The sequence below is a fragment of the Podarcis erhardii genome (assembly GCF_964252035.2).
Source record: "Podarcis erhardii genome assembly, chromosome: 14".
Classification (NCBI taxonomy): Eukaryota; Metazoa; Chordata; class Lepidosauria; order Squamata; family Lacertidae; genus Podarcis; species Podarcis erhardii.
The window spans coordinates 37,614,351-37,631,211 of NC_138503.1; the positions used below are offsets into that span (position 1 = coordinate 37,614,351).

At 41.7% G+C, this 16,861-nt stretch overlaps 1 protein-coding gene across 9 annotated transcripts in view; it reads left to right on the forward strand.

Annotated features, from left to right (window-relative positions):
• The window catches only part of LOC309329068 (ankyrin repeat and fibronectin type-III domain-containing protein 1-like), a 367,804-nt gene that overhangs the window by 49,084 nt on the left and 301,859 nt on the right, over positions 1-16,861 (forward strand). For 5 of the 9 annotated variants that reach the window (XM_081839531.1, XM_081839539.1, XM_081839537.1 and 2 more), the window contains one exon: positions 6,624-6,878. The exons of 2 other annotated variants lie outside the window; for them this stretch is intronic. In XM_081839531.1, coding sequence (XP_081695657.1) covers positions 6,718-6,878 — 161 coding nt within the window. In that variant the 5' untranslated portion in view covers positions 6,624-6,717. Of the gene's footprint in view, positions 1-4,495; positions 4,931-6,623; positions 6,879-16,861 lie in introns of those variants that run through there. 2 more of the 9 variants (XM_081839538.1, XM_081839542.1) reach the window with 2 other exon arrangements.

Consider the following 16,861-nt stretch of genomic DNA (forward strand, 5'->3'; position numbering starts at 1 on the left):
GGCAAGTGGAAGTGTGTTGTGTGATAGGTCAATGAATGATTGGTGGCAACACTGTTGCTGACTTCATACCAGCCTTCCAGTACAGGCATCCCCATACATATGTGTGATTGACATGCATGCAACCACGTACAGTATATGTGTGGCACCAGGAAATTAAATAAATAATTCTGATCTGAAATGACAGGAGAGAGGTGGAAAGTCCTCGTGGTATCTGAGGAGACCCTCCCAGAGCCCGGAGAGGACGTCAGTGAGCCAAATGTCCAGAAAAAAGACTCAAGTTCTCCAAAATGGTGTGCAGGAACTCTCTCTGTTACCCTGCTACCCTGTTCAACAGGTGTTGGGCGGAAAGCTGTATGTAATGTATTTCAAATCAGAGTGACTATTTGGTTTTAGGGATTTAAGAGTCATGAAGACTGATGTCTGAATTCAATGCAAAGTTATCAAAGAGACTTGATCATTGCAGATCTCACCCTTTTGAGTGATTTGCAGAAAAGAAACATTGTGATTTTCCTGTGGGACTGCAGTTTGCCTTGGAAGAGAGGAAAAGCCCACTTTGGGAAACATTGTTCTAAATAAAATCAGTACTCAAAGCATGGCCTCACCTGATAATTTTGGCACACAGGAAGAGGCTGTGTGGAAGGAAACATTCCATGAGATACAGCAGGTGGCATTCGACTAAGTTTTACTCAAAGTAGATCAATTAAAATCAATGGACACAACTTCGTCATGTTTATTAATGTCAGTGGATCTACCTTGAGTAAAACTTAGTTGAATTCCACGCAATGAGCCCAAACTATTTAGTGTTTTAAGGCTGCAATCATAGGTATACTTTTCCTGGGAATAAACTGAGCACAGTAGGGTCTACTTCTCAATAAACAGGCATAGATTTGTCCAAACCAGCCCCTTAAATTGTGCCTGGAAGCTGATTAGCATCCGCTACACTAGTTCTTTAAACACCCAGGTGTTACATTTTTCCTGCTTCTTTATTTTAAAGCATTCTTATCTTGCTCTTCAACCAAGAAGGTTCCTAAAGCCACTTACAAATATCATTGATAAGACAGCTTCTGTCCTCAGGTTAATGATCTAAAAGACAGGACACAAAAAGAAGAGGGATTTGTGAAGTAGGAGGAGAAAAGCAAACTGGCACTATTTCTTAGCGGAGAGGGCCAAACTGGTTTTTAAGTAGAGTGGATGGAGAGGCTCTGCAGTCCTGTCTCTGCCATTCCCTCTCCTGAGTCAGATGGAATCAGCTTAATTCAGTTAACAAGCAGGCTGCCACATTATATTCCAGCTTTAGGTTACGAACAGTCTTTTCAAGCAGCCCTATGTAGAGCACATTACAACTGACTTGTAAAGTTGTTTATAATAGTGGCCAGGCCAAGGTACATTCTTTCACCTTTGGTGGACGTGCCCAAAGATTAAGGCTTTCTGGGAGATGATCTATAATGAAATGAAAAAGGTATTTAAATATACCTTCCTGAAGAAACCAGAGGCCTTTCTCCTGGGCATGGTCGGCCAATTGGTGCCAAAGAAGGATAGAACTTTCTTTTTGTATGCTACAGCAGCAGCAAGAATACTGATCGCAAAGCATTGGAAGACACAAGACCTACCCACCTTGGAAGAATGGCAGATGCAAGTAATGGACTATATGGAATTGGCGGAAATGACTGGCAGAATCCGAGACCAGGGAGAAGAGTTGGTGGAAGAAGATTGGAAGAAATTTAAAATCTATCTACAGAAATAAAGTGGTGCCCCGCAAGACGAATGCCTCACAAGATGGAAAACCCGCTAGACGAAAGGGTTTTCCGTTTTGGAGGTGCTTCGCAAAACAAATTTCCTATGGGCTTGCTTCGCAAGACGAAAATGTCTTGCGAGTTCCTGCAGGTTTTTTCCCCCTCCCCCCTTTTTCTAAGCCGCTAAGCCGCTTAACAGCTGATCCGCTAAGCTGCTTATCAGCTGATCCGCTAAGCGCTTATCAGCTGATCCGCTGATCCGCTAAGCCGCTTATCAGCTGATCCGCTAAGCCGCTAAGCTGCTTATCAGCTGATCCGCTAAGCCGCTAATAGCGCTAATCCTCTAAGCCGCTAATAGCGCTAATCCGCTAAGCCGCTAATGGGCTTGCTTCGCAAGACAAAAAAACCGCAAGACGAAAAGACTCGTGGAATGGATTCTTTTCCTCTTGCGAGGCACCACTGTACTGTAAAATTATTGAATGTTAATGACGTTGGAATGAAACGAAGTGGTTCTAGTAATAAGGTAAAATAAGAATATGTAAGAATGGATTGATATTAGATGAAAATTTGAAGTTATAATATGTGAGGATAAACAATTAAGGGTAAACTAAGAGGGTACGGATTTGCTGAACAAATTTTTAAATGGAATACAAAAAAGGGAGGTGTGAGGAAGTCATGAAAATAAGTAAATGAGTGGTAAGATACCAGAAAGAGGGATTTTTCTTTCTTTCTTTCTCTTTTCTTTTTATGTCTACTTTTGGTTTTTGTATTTTTTGTGTTTTCCTTTTACTGTTTTGTAACCTTTTTCTTGTTGAAAACTTAATAAATATTATTTTTTTTAAAAAAATAATAGTGGCCAGGCCATCCTTCTCTTACAGTGCAGTCCTAACAGTACAGGTCTAACCACATTTACTCAAAAGTAAGCCATATTGAATTCAGTGGGGCTTCCTCCCAGATAAATGGGGTTAGGGGATACAACCCTAATCCCCAGACTAACCATTTAGCCCATCAAAAGTAGCTGAGCTTTGTACCTCAGTGACATTGCTTGAAACTTTTTTCAGGCTCTTTACAGTATATCAAAACTTAATCTCACTTTTATAGATGAGACTTTCCTTTCTACCATAGTGTGCCACGACCTATTAAAGTACTTAGAAAAATAGGCAAGTGCAGTCAAACAGTGTCTTGCAGATAAATTCACTTTTGTGTGTGTTCCAGAATAGGGATTGATGAGTCAGTCTGTTTCCAGCCAGTGTCGATCATTTGCTCATTTATAAGTCTGATCCCATTCCATTTCCTCATTAATTTACCATTTTTTTAAAAAAAGCCTAGGGCTTGCTGATCAGAAGGTCAGTGGTTCAAATCCCCGTGACAGGGTGAGCTCCCGTTGCTCGGTCCCTGCTCCTGCCAACCTAGCAGTTTGAAAGCACGTCAAAGTGCAAGTAGATAAATAGGTACCACTCCGGTGGGAAGGTAAACAGCGTTTCCGTGCGCTGCTCTGGTTCACCAGAAGTGGCTCATTCATGCTGGCCACATGACCTGAAAGTTGTCTGTGGACAAATGCCAGCTCCCTCGGCCAGTAAAGCGAGATGAGCGCCGCAACCCCAGAGTCGTCCGCGACTGGACTTAACGGTCCGGGGTCCCTTTACCTTTACATATTTTAAAGTTATGTGTGTTGTCTTTTTTTAAGCAAATAACTTAATTTGGGACATTTGGCAAGTGTGAAAGGTGATGGATTCCTAAGCTCGTGGATCAGGCCAGTTTGCTCCAGAATTTCAAAATATGAAATTCTTCAAGCATCTCTATTCAATAACAGACTTTTGGGTGTGATTTATTTCATATTCTTTTCCCTTCCTTGCTGTTGCCTCTTCTGTGTTTTTCTAATATACATATGTTTGGACCTCTGACCCCAAGCCTGAACTTGGTTTTATAAGGAACTCTTGGAGAATGGGTTATTACCAATTTGAATGGTTAGTCCCCCATATAGAGGGTAATATTTTGTCTATTGTAAACATATTTTATCTTACAGAAATGCTGACCTTTTATATGTATATTTTTAACTTCTGTACATTTTGATGCTTGTATCATATAAATTGAAACATTAAAAACACGAGAGAAAAGTGGAATTTTATGCTACTGGATATTGCTCGGAATTGAGATAACTGGTGGCCATTTTAACACATGAGTGGTGAGGTGCTAGTATTTGATCACAAACACACTTCTACTCATGTAGAAAGAGATGTTTTCATATGCCTATCATAGTGCTGCAGAATATATTACAGCTCCCCACCTGTAAGTCCCAATTGTAGTTCACTCAAGTCGATAGGAAAGTGCAGCCAAGCAAACCCTGAGAAGCTTTTGCTTTACTCTTTCTTATCTCTTGTTACATGGAATATTTAGAGGCGATATGTTGCTTCTCCCCCTTTCTTCAGACCTCTCCCTCTTGCCTTGCAAGTCTGTGGTATGTTAACTCCTCTTTCTCCCTTGTGTTGCTTAGTAGCCAACAATTTCTTCTGCGTCAGGTAATAATTATTATAGCCCTCCCAAGGTGTCTGTGATTCCTAAAAATGCTGTCTGCATCTCAAAGAGCTTCATTATAGGGTTTGGATGCTTAATGCTGATAAAGTGTGTGTGTGTGTTTGTTCCCTTTCTCACTGTGTCCTTTGCCCACCCTATAAACTGCTGCTCCTCTTCTCCCCCCACCCCAGCCTTGGTGCCTGATTCCATTCTGTTGTTCCTGACCTCATTTGGAATATTGCATATCTCTGGATGGCAATCCTGTGCCTGATAAGAGATGAGGGATGGAATGTGAGACTGAATGTACATGTGAGAAGACCGAGAGCAGGAGTGAATGCTGTTTTGATCCATCTCTCTGCAAGTGAATTGATTGCAAAAAGAAAAGAAGAAAATTTAATGCACCATCAAGGCAGACGTGGAGTTATTTGAATTTGAATTTGGGGAGGGGGATGGAGGAGAGATTGCTCGGACTTAATCCAAAGGTGAATGGGGTCTCAGGGCTGCACTCTCTTCTCATAAAATATTAATGGAAACAAGAAGGTGTTGTGAGAGGTTTTCTACCTGCTGCCGAGCAGCTGAAGGGGAAAAAGAAAGAGATTCATTCAAAGACTGCAGGGAGCTGCTGCTGCTACCGCCGCTGCAACAGAACCTCCTAAAGCCGTTCAGCTGAAACAAGCCAGCAGGTGTCTTATGCACATAAATTGGTCTAATTTGGGTTTGTTTTTCTTGTCCTCTTGTCATCGTTCACCTCCTTGCACCCCCTTGTCTTCTGCCCTCTCTGCCTCTCCTGTGTTTTTGTGTTCTGCTATACTTGATGTTTAGGCATCTGCACCACTTTTGCTTGTGCTGGAGCATGAGAAGAGAAATTGTGTGCTAGTGGTTACTGCTTTGTACAAATTTGACTGAATGCAGGTTTTGCAGTTTATGATATCTTGGAATAATCCTGTTTGCAGAGATGAGGATACAGGAAACAGAAATAGTGATAGTTGCCTCTAAAAATTTCTGATATACCAGTGAAAGCACAGCATAGAATAGTACAGCATTGAGATTTTCAAACATATCATAGGCAATCACCCTCTTTCTCTTTTCATTCCTCCTTTGGAAGCAGCTGGCAAAAAAAATACTGTTGATACTGGATGCTGTGTTTGAAACATGGAAATCCAACTAATGGAATTAATAAAACAGAATAAAAACAGATACAGAAAAAGAATTTGTTTGCGGGGAAATTATGTGACAGGCTTGCAGTATTGACTGCTTCTTTATTGTGTGTGGTTGCTTTCGGCAGAAAAATAGCAGTTAACATTTAATTTTTAATATGGCACCCACAGCAGAAGGTTAGAAAAGAATACAAAACAGTTTGTTAATTTGATGTTCCTGTTCATTTACTCTTGTCCTTTTTGTCTAAAAGGTAATTAAATGTGTTGCTATCATGTATTTTCTTGCTTCTTGTATCCAGCTGTGCTGCTTCTCAACTGAACTTTAATACCTACATGCTCATTAGGATTCAAATGAGTTTATGAAGACACATCAACCTCCCATCAATGCCTCTTTTTGCTATCCCCTCTATGGTAGCAGTTTGATCAAGGGAGTTAGAGATCTGATAAGCATGAGTGTAGCTGACTAGCTGAGGATTTTAAGAGGGACAATTGTATTCTGTTATGCAGAATTCCTCATTGGTGGATGCTGGTTGTATTTTCTAGTGCTGAAACAGAGTGCTAGGGTGCAGATAACTGTAAATAATTTCTAAATTAATTAAGACCTAATTAATAATAAAGATTTAGCATGATAGAGTAGGAAAGGGGCTGCTATGTGAGAGGGATATTGGTGCTGCTGGCTCTAAAGCACAACAGTGTGCAGGAGGAGTCCAAAGATCTTGTTATTAGTACAGTATATGTGTAGTACTTGGGTCACTAGGTTAGAAGTATTTGACTACACACAGCCCAGTTGTTCAGGACATGTAATGATTTTTTAGCTTTCTAATATTAAAGGTTTCTTTCTCTGTACCATGATGAAAAGTGATTGAGACTTAATATACCTCCACCTTAATTAAATGCATCTTTAAAGGCCAAATGCTCTCCATTTCTGATGTAGAGGCATGTCTTTGTGAAAACCTTACACAGTAGGAACTGTGAAATATAACCACTCCGTACTAAAGGATTCCTCTTTCCCCAGATGGGATTATTTTTCTTCTTAATTCAGTTCTGCAGTAAACGCGCGTGCGCGCGCACACACACACACACGGAAGCACTGCTTTCATGAGTGTCTACTTAATTCCTATATGCTGTGTGTTTCTTTTGTATGAAAAATATCAGTGCATGAAAAATCATGGTCTGCCCTTCCTAAACTCCTTACTTTCTGTTTCTCTAACTCTCCTAGCACACCTGCTCAGCACATCAAGCAATGTCGACAAATCCTGAGAAATGCAAACACACTGGCTCTAGCATATGAACCTGTGTGTAGATTCAGGCACATGTATGCAGATGGTAGAAGGTCACACTGCGCTGGTGCCATGTCGTCTTTTGGAAAGCTTACAGAGTACTTCAGCCTAAGGAAGTCGAGGAATGAATTTCGATCAGATCGGCGGAGTAGCAGGAGGAGTGGCAGCTATTGCTGTAGTATCACCGAATGCAGGTAGTGGGCAAAAATAAATAATAATAATAAATTATTTAGCATGCATATATGCCAGGGTAACTGGGATAGGGGAAAAGTGAACTGCTCCCACTTTCTGTGATAACTCTTCAGTTAAAACGGGAATTCTGAAAAACAGGAGTACAGTGGTGCCTCGCAAGACGAAATTAATCCGTTCCGTGAGGCTCTTCGTATAGCGGTTTTTTTGTCTTGCGAAGCAAGCCCATTGACAGCTTAGCGGATTAGCGCTATTAGCGGTTTAGCGGCTTTTAGCAAATCAGCTGATAAGCGGCTTAGGGCTTAGGAAAAGGGGGAAAAAAGGGAAAAAACCCCGCAGGAACTCGCAAGACATTTTCGTCTTGCGAAGCAAGCCCATAGGGAAATTTGTTTTGCGAAGCGCCTCCAAAACGGAAAACCCTTTTGTCTAGTGGGTTTTCCGTCTTGCGAGGCGTTCGTCTTGCGGGGCACCATTGTACATCTAAGCACTGAGGTCTCCCCATTCCTATAGGAAAGTATCTGATTACAAGCACACCCAAGCAATATATTCAACTTTCCTTGGTATTATATATAGTTATCTTCATAACTTGTACCAGTGGTTGTACTTCAGTTCTAAGTACATTTCCACCCCAACATTTCAAGGAAGGTTATTAATGTTGGTACTAAACCTTGTAAATATCTGATCTGATCACCAGATTGAGATCGTGAGGTGGTTGAATGGTTGTTCCATTGATATTACTAGTCCCATTTTGAAGTTCAGATGAAATACTGAGTGGCCGCCGCGACCATATAACACCAGTCCTAAAAGACCCACATTGGCTCCCAGTATGTTTCTGAGCACAAGTAAGATTGTTGATGCTGACCTTTAAAGCCCTAAATGACTTTGGCTCCACCCCCATTGTTCAGCCCAGACACTGAAGAATGGCTGAGAGGGCCTTCTGGTGGTTCCCTCATTGCGAGAAGTGAGGTTACGGGGAACCAGGCAGAGGGCCTTCTCGGTAGTTGCACCTGCTCTGTAGAACGCCCACCCATCAGATAAACTATCTGACTTTTAGAAATAAATTTAAAAAATTGTCCAGTAGCACCTTAGAGACCAACTAAGTTTGTTCTGGGTATAAGCTTTCATGTGCATTCATGACTTTTAGAAGACATCTGAAGGGAGACCTGTTCAGGGAGGTTTTTGATGTTTGAGGTTTTATTGCATTTTTGAAATTTTGTTGGGAGCTGCCCATCCTAAAGGGATCAAGAGCTACCTGAGGTCTATAGACTTTGTGCCCTCCACCCCATTGTTTCATGCCCCTATATGGCTCTCAGATCTTTGGGGGAGGCTTTTACTTCAGTTCCACCACCATGGGAAGGGGCCTTCTAGGTGGCTGCTCGCTTCTCTTGGATCAGCCTATTTTGTTACCATTAAACAGAATATTTGTTGTACATGCTAATATTGGCATGCAATATCACAAATTATTTAAAAGTCAAAGTAGCACTTTTCAGCAAGATACATTGGTCATAAGCTTCCAAGGATGATGAAATTCAGAGCTGGTCTGTAGGACCACTGAAAGTTAAGGAATGTCGGACAGTTTGTACATATTGTTGCACATATTGTTGCAGTTTTTCTCCTGATTTTTTTGTTTTGTTATCTTAGTTTGTTGAATTTTTCCAGCTTGTATGTGTAGGAATGTTTTTCCAGCTTGTATGTGTAGGAATGTTGAGCACCCACAATAGCCATTACAGAACATGGCAGCTATTGCTGTATCTCAGCTCCAAAATAGAAACTGGAGTGTTACTGTTACTTATCTGTGTAACCATTACAGTACATGCCCGACTATAGATACTTGTGTTTCAGTGTTTATCTATACCATCTATTTTAAGATTTAATTGGTAACGCAGGAGAAATAAATCTGTGCCATGGAATTGCTCACACAGATGCTGTAGTGCATAGTTTGTGTGCTGCTGGATTACGTTTATTTCAGTATAAAGAGAGTAGCTATAGATATTAATAGGTTTCTTTTAATGAGCTTTTCCTTGCCTCTCAATCTTCAGAGACTCAGTAGTGATTGTGAATCACACTGGTAGATGGCATTTTGGATCATCTCAAGATGTTTGGAGACAGACTGAAGCCTTTTAACACAGTGCTTTTTCTCTATAGCTAATTTATTTATTACAGTATGCTTAACAATATACAAGCCCAGTGTTGCCATTTTAAAATCCAAAAAGTTGGTTGACTTCAGTGAGCTTTCATGTGTTTCAGGTATTTGTTTCTTCCTGCCACAACATAATCCACCCCTACAAAAGCTCTTGGGGTCGTCTTCCTAGTTAGCTTCTGTCCATTAAAGCAGAGAAAAACTTGTTATAGGCACAACTTCCATCTTCTTTGATGTAGACCACTGTTTCTCTTCTTCTCATGGGCTTCCAAAACCTTCACTGGTGTTTTTTTTTAATTACAGCTTGGGATACAAAATTAACATGATTACTCAAGGGACCTGAAGTTCTAGTACTTTGCAAGGATACAGTTTGCTAAATATTTATGTATTTCATCACAGTTTATTTTTGAATTGGAGTACATGATTCAAACAAGAAATCATTCATCAACCTTTGGTCTCTCATATTTGACAGTGTGTGCACTGATCCTGCTATTCTTTTGTAACCTATAATATATATATATTTTCCTGATGGGCCACCAAACAAAATATGTCCTATTTTAACAAGAGAGTGATTGTGTCAAGGGAGGAAATGACATTTAGCTTTGGTTGCTTGATTGAGCTGCTTAGGCTTTGCATATTAAACCACAAGAAGCTTTAACTCTGCTCTTTGATGGAGGCTTTTCCTCATGGTTTGTTGTCTCATGTTTTTTGCATCACTCAATTGCAGTCTAGAAGATGCAAATCATGGGATGAGATAAAAATGATGTGGCTGAAATGCACATGCTCTTTCAAATGTGCTTATTCTGATTTACCTTGTTTTAGCTAATAATTTTTGGGGTGGAGAAACACAGGTAGGGCAAAGGGTAGAGTGGTGTTACCAAAGTAATACTTGTGAACTGCCCTGAGACCTGTGGCTATAAGGTGTTATATACCACAAATAAAATAATGATAATAATGAGGATAATAATAATAATAAAAGTAATAATAATAATGAAAAGGCTTCTGTTGTGGCCATCACTTATCACATTCATTCTGGCTGAAATAAAATTGACTTTGCAGAATCTTTTTTAAGCTGTGCCTCTCAGCAATACTGCTTTAACAGGAGACAAGTCATAATTATACCCATAGGTACATGCCACCAGCAGTTCATGAATGATATTTTGAGAGAAGGGAGGGAAAGGGGTGGAGCTCTTCCTGCTCCAAAAAACTCCATGAAATTTATTGGTGTCTTTTGTTCCCCACTTCAGAGAGCACTTTTTAGGAATTGCCTAAGAATGTGGGTACCATTAGAAGCTACACAGTACAATGTATTAAACATTGTGACATTGTATGTAGTACTACTCATCTTAATTGTAAATTATTTTGCAGTATTGCAAAGGAGGTGTGCATTTCCTGCATTGTTGTTTCTCCATATCTGAAGACCAAACTAGATGTGATGACTTTATTTCTTGGGCAAAATGCAGCTGTGGGGGTTGGGCATCTAAATCAGGATCATAGCAGGGTGAAAGAGCCAAATAATTTCCCCCTGTCCCAAGCTGTGATCCTGATCAAGATGATCCCTTGCTGGTATTTAGTAAACAAAACCAAGGCTGTAAGGGGTTAATCATATGCTTACTATTATTTCTATTTGGCGAGAGAGAGACAGAGAGAATTTAAACGATAGTCTTTCGTTCTGATAATGAGTGACAGTTTTTGCTAAATGTAAATTGCAAAGTAGTCCTAAAACAGAGTTATGGCTGTCTTAAACCCCTTGGGTGAAATTTATAAAATGGAGTTACTTTAAAAGAATTAGTTGTATTTCTCAAATACTATTTGGTTTGGAAGAAAGTATTGCGTTTAGCATAAGATTAGATGTGACCAGTGGCGTAGCGTGGGGGGTGCAGGGGGGGCCGGCCGCACCGGGCGCAACATCTGGGGTTAGGGCAAATCCACGGGTTAGGGGGCGCAAATCCACGGGTTAGGGGGCGCAAATCCACGGGTTAGGGGGCGCAAATTACTTGCCTTGCCCCGGGTGCTCACAACCCACGCTACGCCACTGGATGTGACTGAAGGCCATATTCTGGATCTATCTTGAAAGATTGTCTTGCAGTGATGTTGTCCTCAGGACCATATGTTTAACAAAGAGATTATGTGTTAGGGATAGCAGTCTATAATTGGTGATGTTAAGAAACCTGGTAAATGCTTAATGTGTAGTTATTTTTTCATTTATATCCCACCCTACCTCCAAGGAGGTCCAAATGGTATAAATGGTTCTCAGCCATATTTTATCCTGACAACGACCCTGTGAGGAAGGTTAGATTGAGAGAACCTGGCTGACCAAGGTCAGTTAGTTGTACTTCATGGCTGAGTTTCCTGGTTTCCTGGGTTGTAGTCCAATACTCTAGCCACTACACCACTACCCCACCTGGTTAGTGGGGTAGAAGTGGAAGGATCATTAGGCGCGAGTGATCATGCTCTTCTGAAGTTTACTATACAGCGGAAAGGAGCAGCCAAGCATACTAGGACTCAATTTCTTGACTTTAAGAAAGCCGACTTGATAAAACTTAGGGAAGTGCTGGGTGAGATCCCATGGACAGTAATACTAAAAGGAAAGGGAGTTCATGATGGCTGGGAGTTTGTTAAGAGGGAGATAGTAAAAGCACAACTTCAGGCAATACCAATGAGACGGAAACATGGAAGGTGCCTAAAGAAGCCAGGGTGGCTATCTAAAGAACTTTTAACTGAGTTAACATTAAAAAAGGATGTGTACAAAAAATGGAAAAGGGGGGAAACCACCAAAGAGGAATTCAAACAAATAGCCAGCACGTGTAGACACAAAGTCAGAAAAGCTAAAGCACAGAATGAACTCAGGCTTGCTAGAGAGGTTAAAAGCAACAAAAAAGGCTTTTATGGGTATGTTCGTAGCAAAAGGAAGAAGAAAGAAACAGTGGGGTCACTCAGAGGAGAAGATGGTGAAATGCAAACAGGGGACACAGAAAGGGCTGAACTCCTCAATGCCTTCTTTGCCTCAGTCTTCTCCGATAAAGAAAACAATGCCTGACCTGAAGAATTTGGAGCAAATGATTCAGCAGAGGAAACACAGCCCAGAATAACTAAGGAGATAGTACAAAAATACTTGGCTAGTTTAGATGTATTCAAGTCTCCAGGGCCAGATGAACTGCATCCAAGAGTATTAAAAGAACTGGCAGATGTGATCTCAGAACCACTGGCAGTCATCTTTGAGAATTCCTGGAGAACAGGCGAAGTCCCGGCAGACTGGAGGAGGGCAAATGTTGTCCTTATTTTCAAAAAGGGGAAAAGAGAGGACCCAAATAATTACCGCCCAGTCAGTCTGACATCAATACCAGGGAAGATTCTGGAGCAGATCATTAAGCAAACAGTCTGTGAGACCTAGAAAGGAATACTGTGATCACCAATAGTCAGCATGGATTTCTGAAAAATAAGTCATGTCAGACTAACCTGATCTCGTTTTTTGACAGAATTACAAGCCTGGTAGATGAAGGGAACGCAGTGGATGTAGCCTACCTTGATTTCAGCAAGGCATTTGACAAGGTGCCCCATGATATTCTTGTAAAGAAGCTGGTAAAATGCGGTCTTGACTATGCTACCACTCAGTGGATTTGTAACTGGCTGACTGACCGAACCCAAAGGGTGCTCATCAATGGTTCCTCTTCATCCTGGAGAAGAGTGACTAGTGGGGTGCCACAGGGTTCTGTCTTGGGCCCGGTCTTATTCAACATCTTTATCAACGACTTGGATGATGGACTCAAGGGCATCCTGATCAAATTTGCAGATGACACCAAACTGGGAGGGGTGGCTAACACCCCAGAGGACAGGATCACACTTCAAAACGACCTTGACAGATTAGAGAACTGGGCCAAAACAAACAAGATGAATTTTAATAGGGAGAAATGTAAAGTATTGCACTTGGGCAAAAAAAATGAGAGGCACAAATACAAGATGGGTGACACCTGGCTTGAGAGCAGTACATGTGAAAAGGATCTAGGAGTCTTGGTTGACCACAAACTTGACATGAGCCAACAGTGTGACGCGGCAGCTAAAAAAGCCAATGCAATTCTGGGCTGCATCAATAGGAGTATAGCATCTAGATCAAGGGAAGTAATAGTGCCACTGTATTCTGCTCTGGTCAGACCTCACCTGGAGTACTGTGTCCAGTTCTGGGCACCACAGTTCAAGAAGGACACTGACAAACTGGAACGTGTCCAGAGGAGGGCAACCAAAATGGTCAAAGGCCTGGAAACGATGCCTTATGAGGAACGGCTAAGGGAGCTGGGCATGTTTAGCCTGGAGAAGAGGAGGTTAAGGGGTGATATACCCATGTTCAAATATATAAAAGGATGTCACATAGAGGAGGGAGAAAGGTTGTTTTCTGCTGCTCCAGAGAAGCGGACACGGAGCAATGGTTCCAAACTACAAGAAAAAAGATTCCACCTAAACATTAGGAAGAACTTCCTGACAGTAAGAGCTGTTCGACAGTGGAATTTGCTGCCAAGGAGTGTGGTGGAGTCTCCTTCTTTGGAGGTCTTTAAGCAGAGGCTTGACAACCATATGTCAGGAGTGCTCTGATGGTGTTTCCTGCTTGGCAGGGGGTTGGACTCGATGGCCCTTGTGGTCTCTTCCAACTCTATGATTCTATGATTTTGAGTATTAGATATTTTTTGGCTTTGTTAGAATGGACTGGATGCCCTTGGAGAAAGGACATTAATGTACCATTCTGGCAATAGCACATTATAGAAAGTATAATTAAGAATGAGTTTTGGGCTGCCCCATTGCTCTTCTGCATCCGTTCCATCATTGTGTGCCAGCTTCAGTTTAAACCACAGTTTGCTGTTGCATTTGGACTTGGACACTGTGGTTTGACGTCAGCTTACTAGCCAGATATGGTCTGCATGTGCCTGATGCCCAAATACTTGGAGGGTATGGAAATTCTTTGGAGATCTGTACTTTAAAAAGGGTAGCCTTGTAGACAGCAACAAAGAGTCATAACCAGCAAACAGCCATGCATTCAGTTTTACATGCCACAAGAAAGTATTGCACAATTAGTTAACAATATATACATTAAAAGGGACGCAGGTGGCGCTGTGGGTTAAAGCCTCAGCGCCTAGGACTTGCCGATCGAAAGGTCGGCGGTTCGAATCCCTGCGGCGGGGTGCGCTCCCGCTGCTCGGTCCCAGCGCCTGCCAACCTAGCAGTTCGAAAGCACCTCCGGGTGCAAGTAGATAAATAGGGACCGCTTACCAGCGGGAAGGTAAACGGCGTTTCCATGTGCAGCTCTGGCTCGCCAGAGCAGCGATGTCACGCTGGCCACGTGACCCGGAAGTGTCTTCGGACAGCGCTGGCCCCTGGCCTCTTAAGTGAGATGGGCGCACAACCCCAGAGTCTGTCAAGACTGGCCCGTACGGGCAGGGGTACCTTTACCTTTATATACATTAAAGATAAGAGGAGGGAATGCCCCTTGGGCAGATTAGATTTGGAAAAGGTTTCAAAACCAAACTGCTGAGTTTGGGAATACCAACCACTGCTGAAAATGGGTGGATACAAGTTAGATACAAAAATTGAATACAAAGTTATAAAGACAAACTGGATTAAGAAGCCTGGGTAGGCTGTCTATTCCGAGTGTGGATCCAAGTGACGCCTGCTGATGCAGTTGGCCCTGCCCCTGGGGAGGTCCTGCACAGTAACCTGCCTGTGATTGGCCTATTTGCAGGTCAGCTATGATCCAACCAGACCCCACATGCCGCACTGCCATGGGATTGCGCGGTGGGGACAGTGCCAGATTGCAACACTTCCTGCCCAATAAGAGGCAGGCAGACTTACCAAAATAAACCTGTTTATTTCCTGTTGTGTAGTGATGTTGTACTTGGTTATGTGTGTAGCCTGGTTTTGTGAATGTTTCAGTGTATGTTCATATAATAAGCAAACTGAAATTCAAAAAGCTTTGAAGACCACGAGTGCCAATCAAATGACCCACTACTGAACAATGTTTTGATTGAACCTTTTGCACAGGCTGGTCTAGAATGGGGATACACAGTTTGTATCCACCAGGAGCCATGCATTCAGAGTTGTAGACCCAGTTTTGTAGATCTCCCTTCTAGTTGTGGTCAGACACAGGGCCTTGCGGAGTAAGGCAGAGGCCCGGGCCAGGTAGATAATGTGTCCCCCCTTTTTTTTACCCTGGGGATAACTGAAGTCTTATAAATAAGTAAGTATATAAATGATTTTCACAAAAGTTATGCTGACAAATAATTTTATTTCAAGGCTAGAACCGTATCTGCATATAAAGACAAAATGGAAAATATAGATATACAATAGTGCTTTTTAAAAATACATAGGGAATGTATGCTGACCGAGGCCCCTTTTGCAATTGGAGGCCCGGGCCGAGTGGCCAGTATGGCCCCCCATTTGTCTGGGCCTGGTCAGACAATCCCAATGCCCACCCCCAGCCTTTGACCTTCAGGTGTTTGCTGTAGACTTATTTTTATCCATACAGGCTTTTAAATTGAGTTCTGATTTATGGTTTTCATTTTTTTTAGCATTGTGTTATTTATTTCACAGAATTTATGTACAACTCCCATCATCTCTGGTCATTGACCATGCATGCTTGTGGTTCAAAGGGCCAGAGGTTCCCCACACCCAAACTAGATGATTGATAGCAACATGAGTTCCATTTACTATGCTTCTAGGTTGTTGGAACAGGAAACCATATTGGTATTAAGGGAAATTGTACACACAGGATGATTGGTGAAAAACCTGGTTCTTGTTTCAGGAAAAGGAAGTTTTGACTTGTGAGTCATCAATGCTTGAAAGAGTATTTTATGCTCCACCCACCCACTGCTTTGTTGCTGAGTCACTGTTGGGTGGATGGAAAATTGTCATCACCCTGATTTTGTATGCAAGTTGATGGAAGGAAGCAATTTTTAGAGTTGAAATAATATTTACATTTTAACTCTAAAAATTGCTTCTTTCCATCTAATAAGAGCTCTTATTAGAAGTTGTGACTGGAGGAGATTCTTCTAATGTGGCTTTGCAAAAAGAAAGGGGAAAGAGGTTGAATAAAGCAGATGAGTAAAATTTCCCCTTTATTAGAGAAGTCACACTCTCAGTGTGCCGAAAAGTTTCTGTGGGAAGTGCAATCCAATCCAATATCCTAATGCTAATTGGATTTTTCTAATTAGGAGTGATGCCTTCAGTATTGTGATTCTGGGAGCAATCCTTATATTTAATATTTTAGATATTTATATCCCTCATTTTATGATACCTCCTTACAGGGGGATTGCAAAAAAATTAAATGATGCAAACAATAAAATAGCATAAAATGCAGAGACATGTGAAAGAAAAGGCAATAACTTTTCATTTGTGTATTGTTTTCCAAGGGGAAATGGGCAACCATTTCAGATAATGAAAATTGTAAATTTCACTGTTTCATACACAATTTAGTAACTTTCATGAAGGAGTAGTGTGCAGAGTGGATTCACCATAAATTCACAGAGGGTTGTATCCAGTGCTTTGCCAGGGCGGCACCATTGGCACAATGGGACTTCTGCTTTCTTCCCTGCCTGCTCCCCCCAGGGAGGGTCCCCCAGTCCTATGAAGTTGATGGTCAGAGCAGGAGGGATAGAAGAAGAAAAGGAACTTCTGTTGCACTCATTGTAGTTTTATGCGCCACCAACAGAGCTGAAGTGTTGGTTGTGGCCTAGAGTTTGTGAGTGTTGCCTAATTACAAGGACTCAGCTCATAATGCACACTCCATAGATTTGGACACATGGTAGATCAGCCACTTAAAGTCAGAGAGCTACTTTGCTGAAAGTTGACAGCTCACCTTTTGTC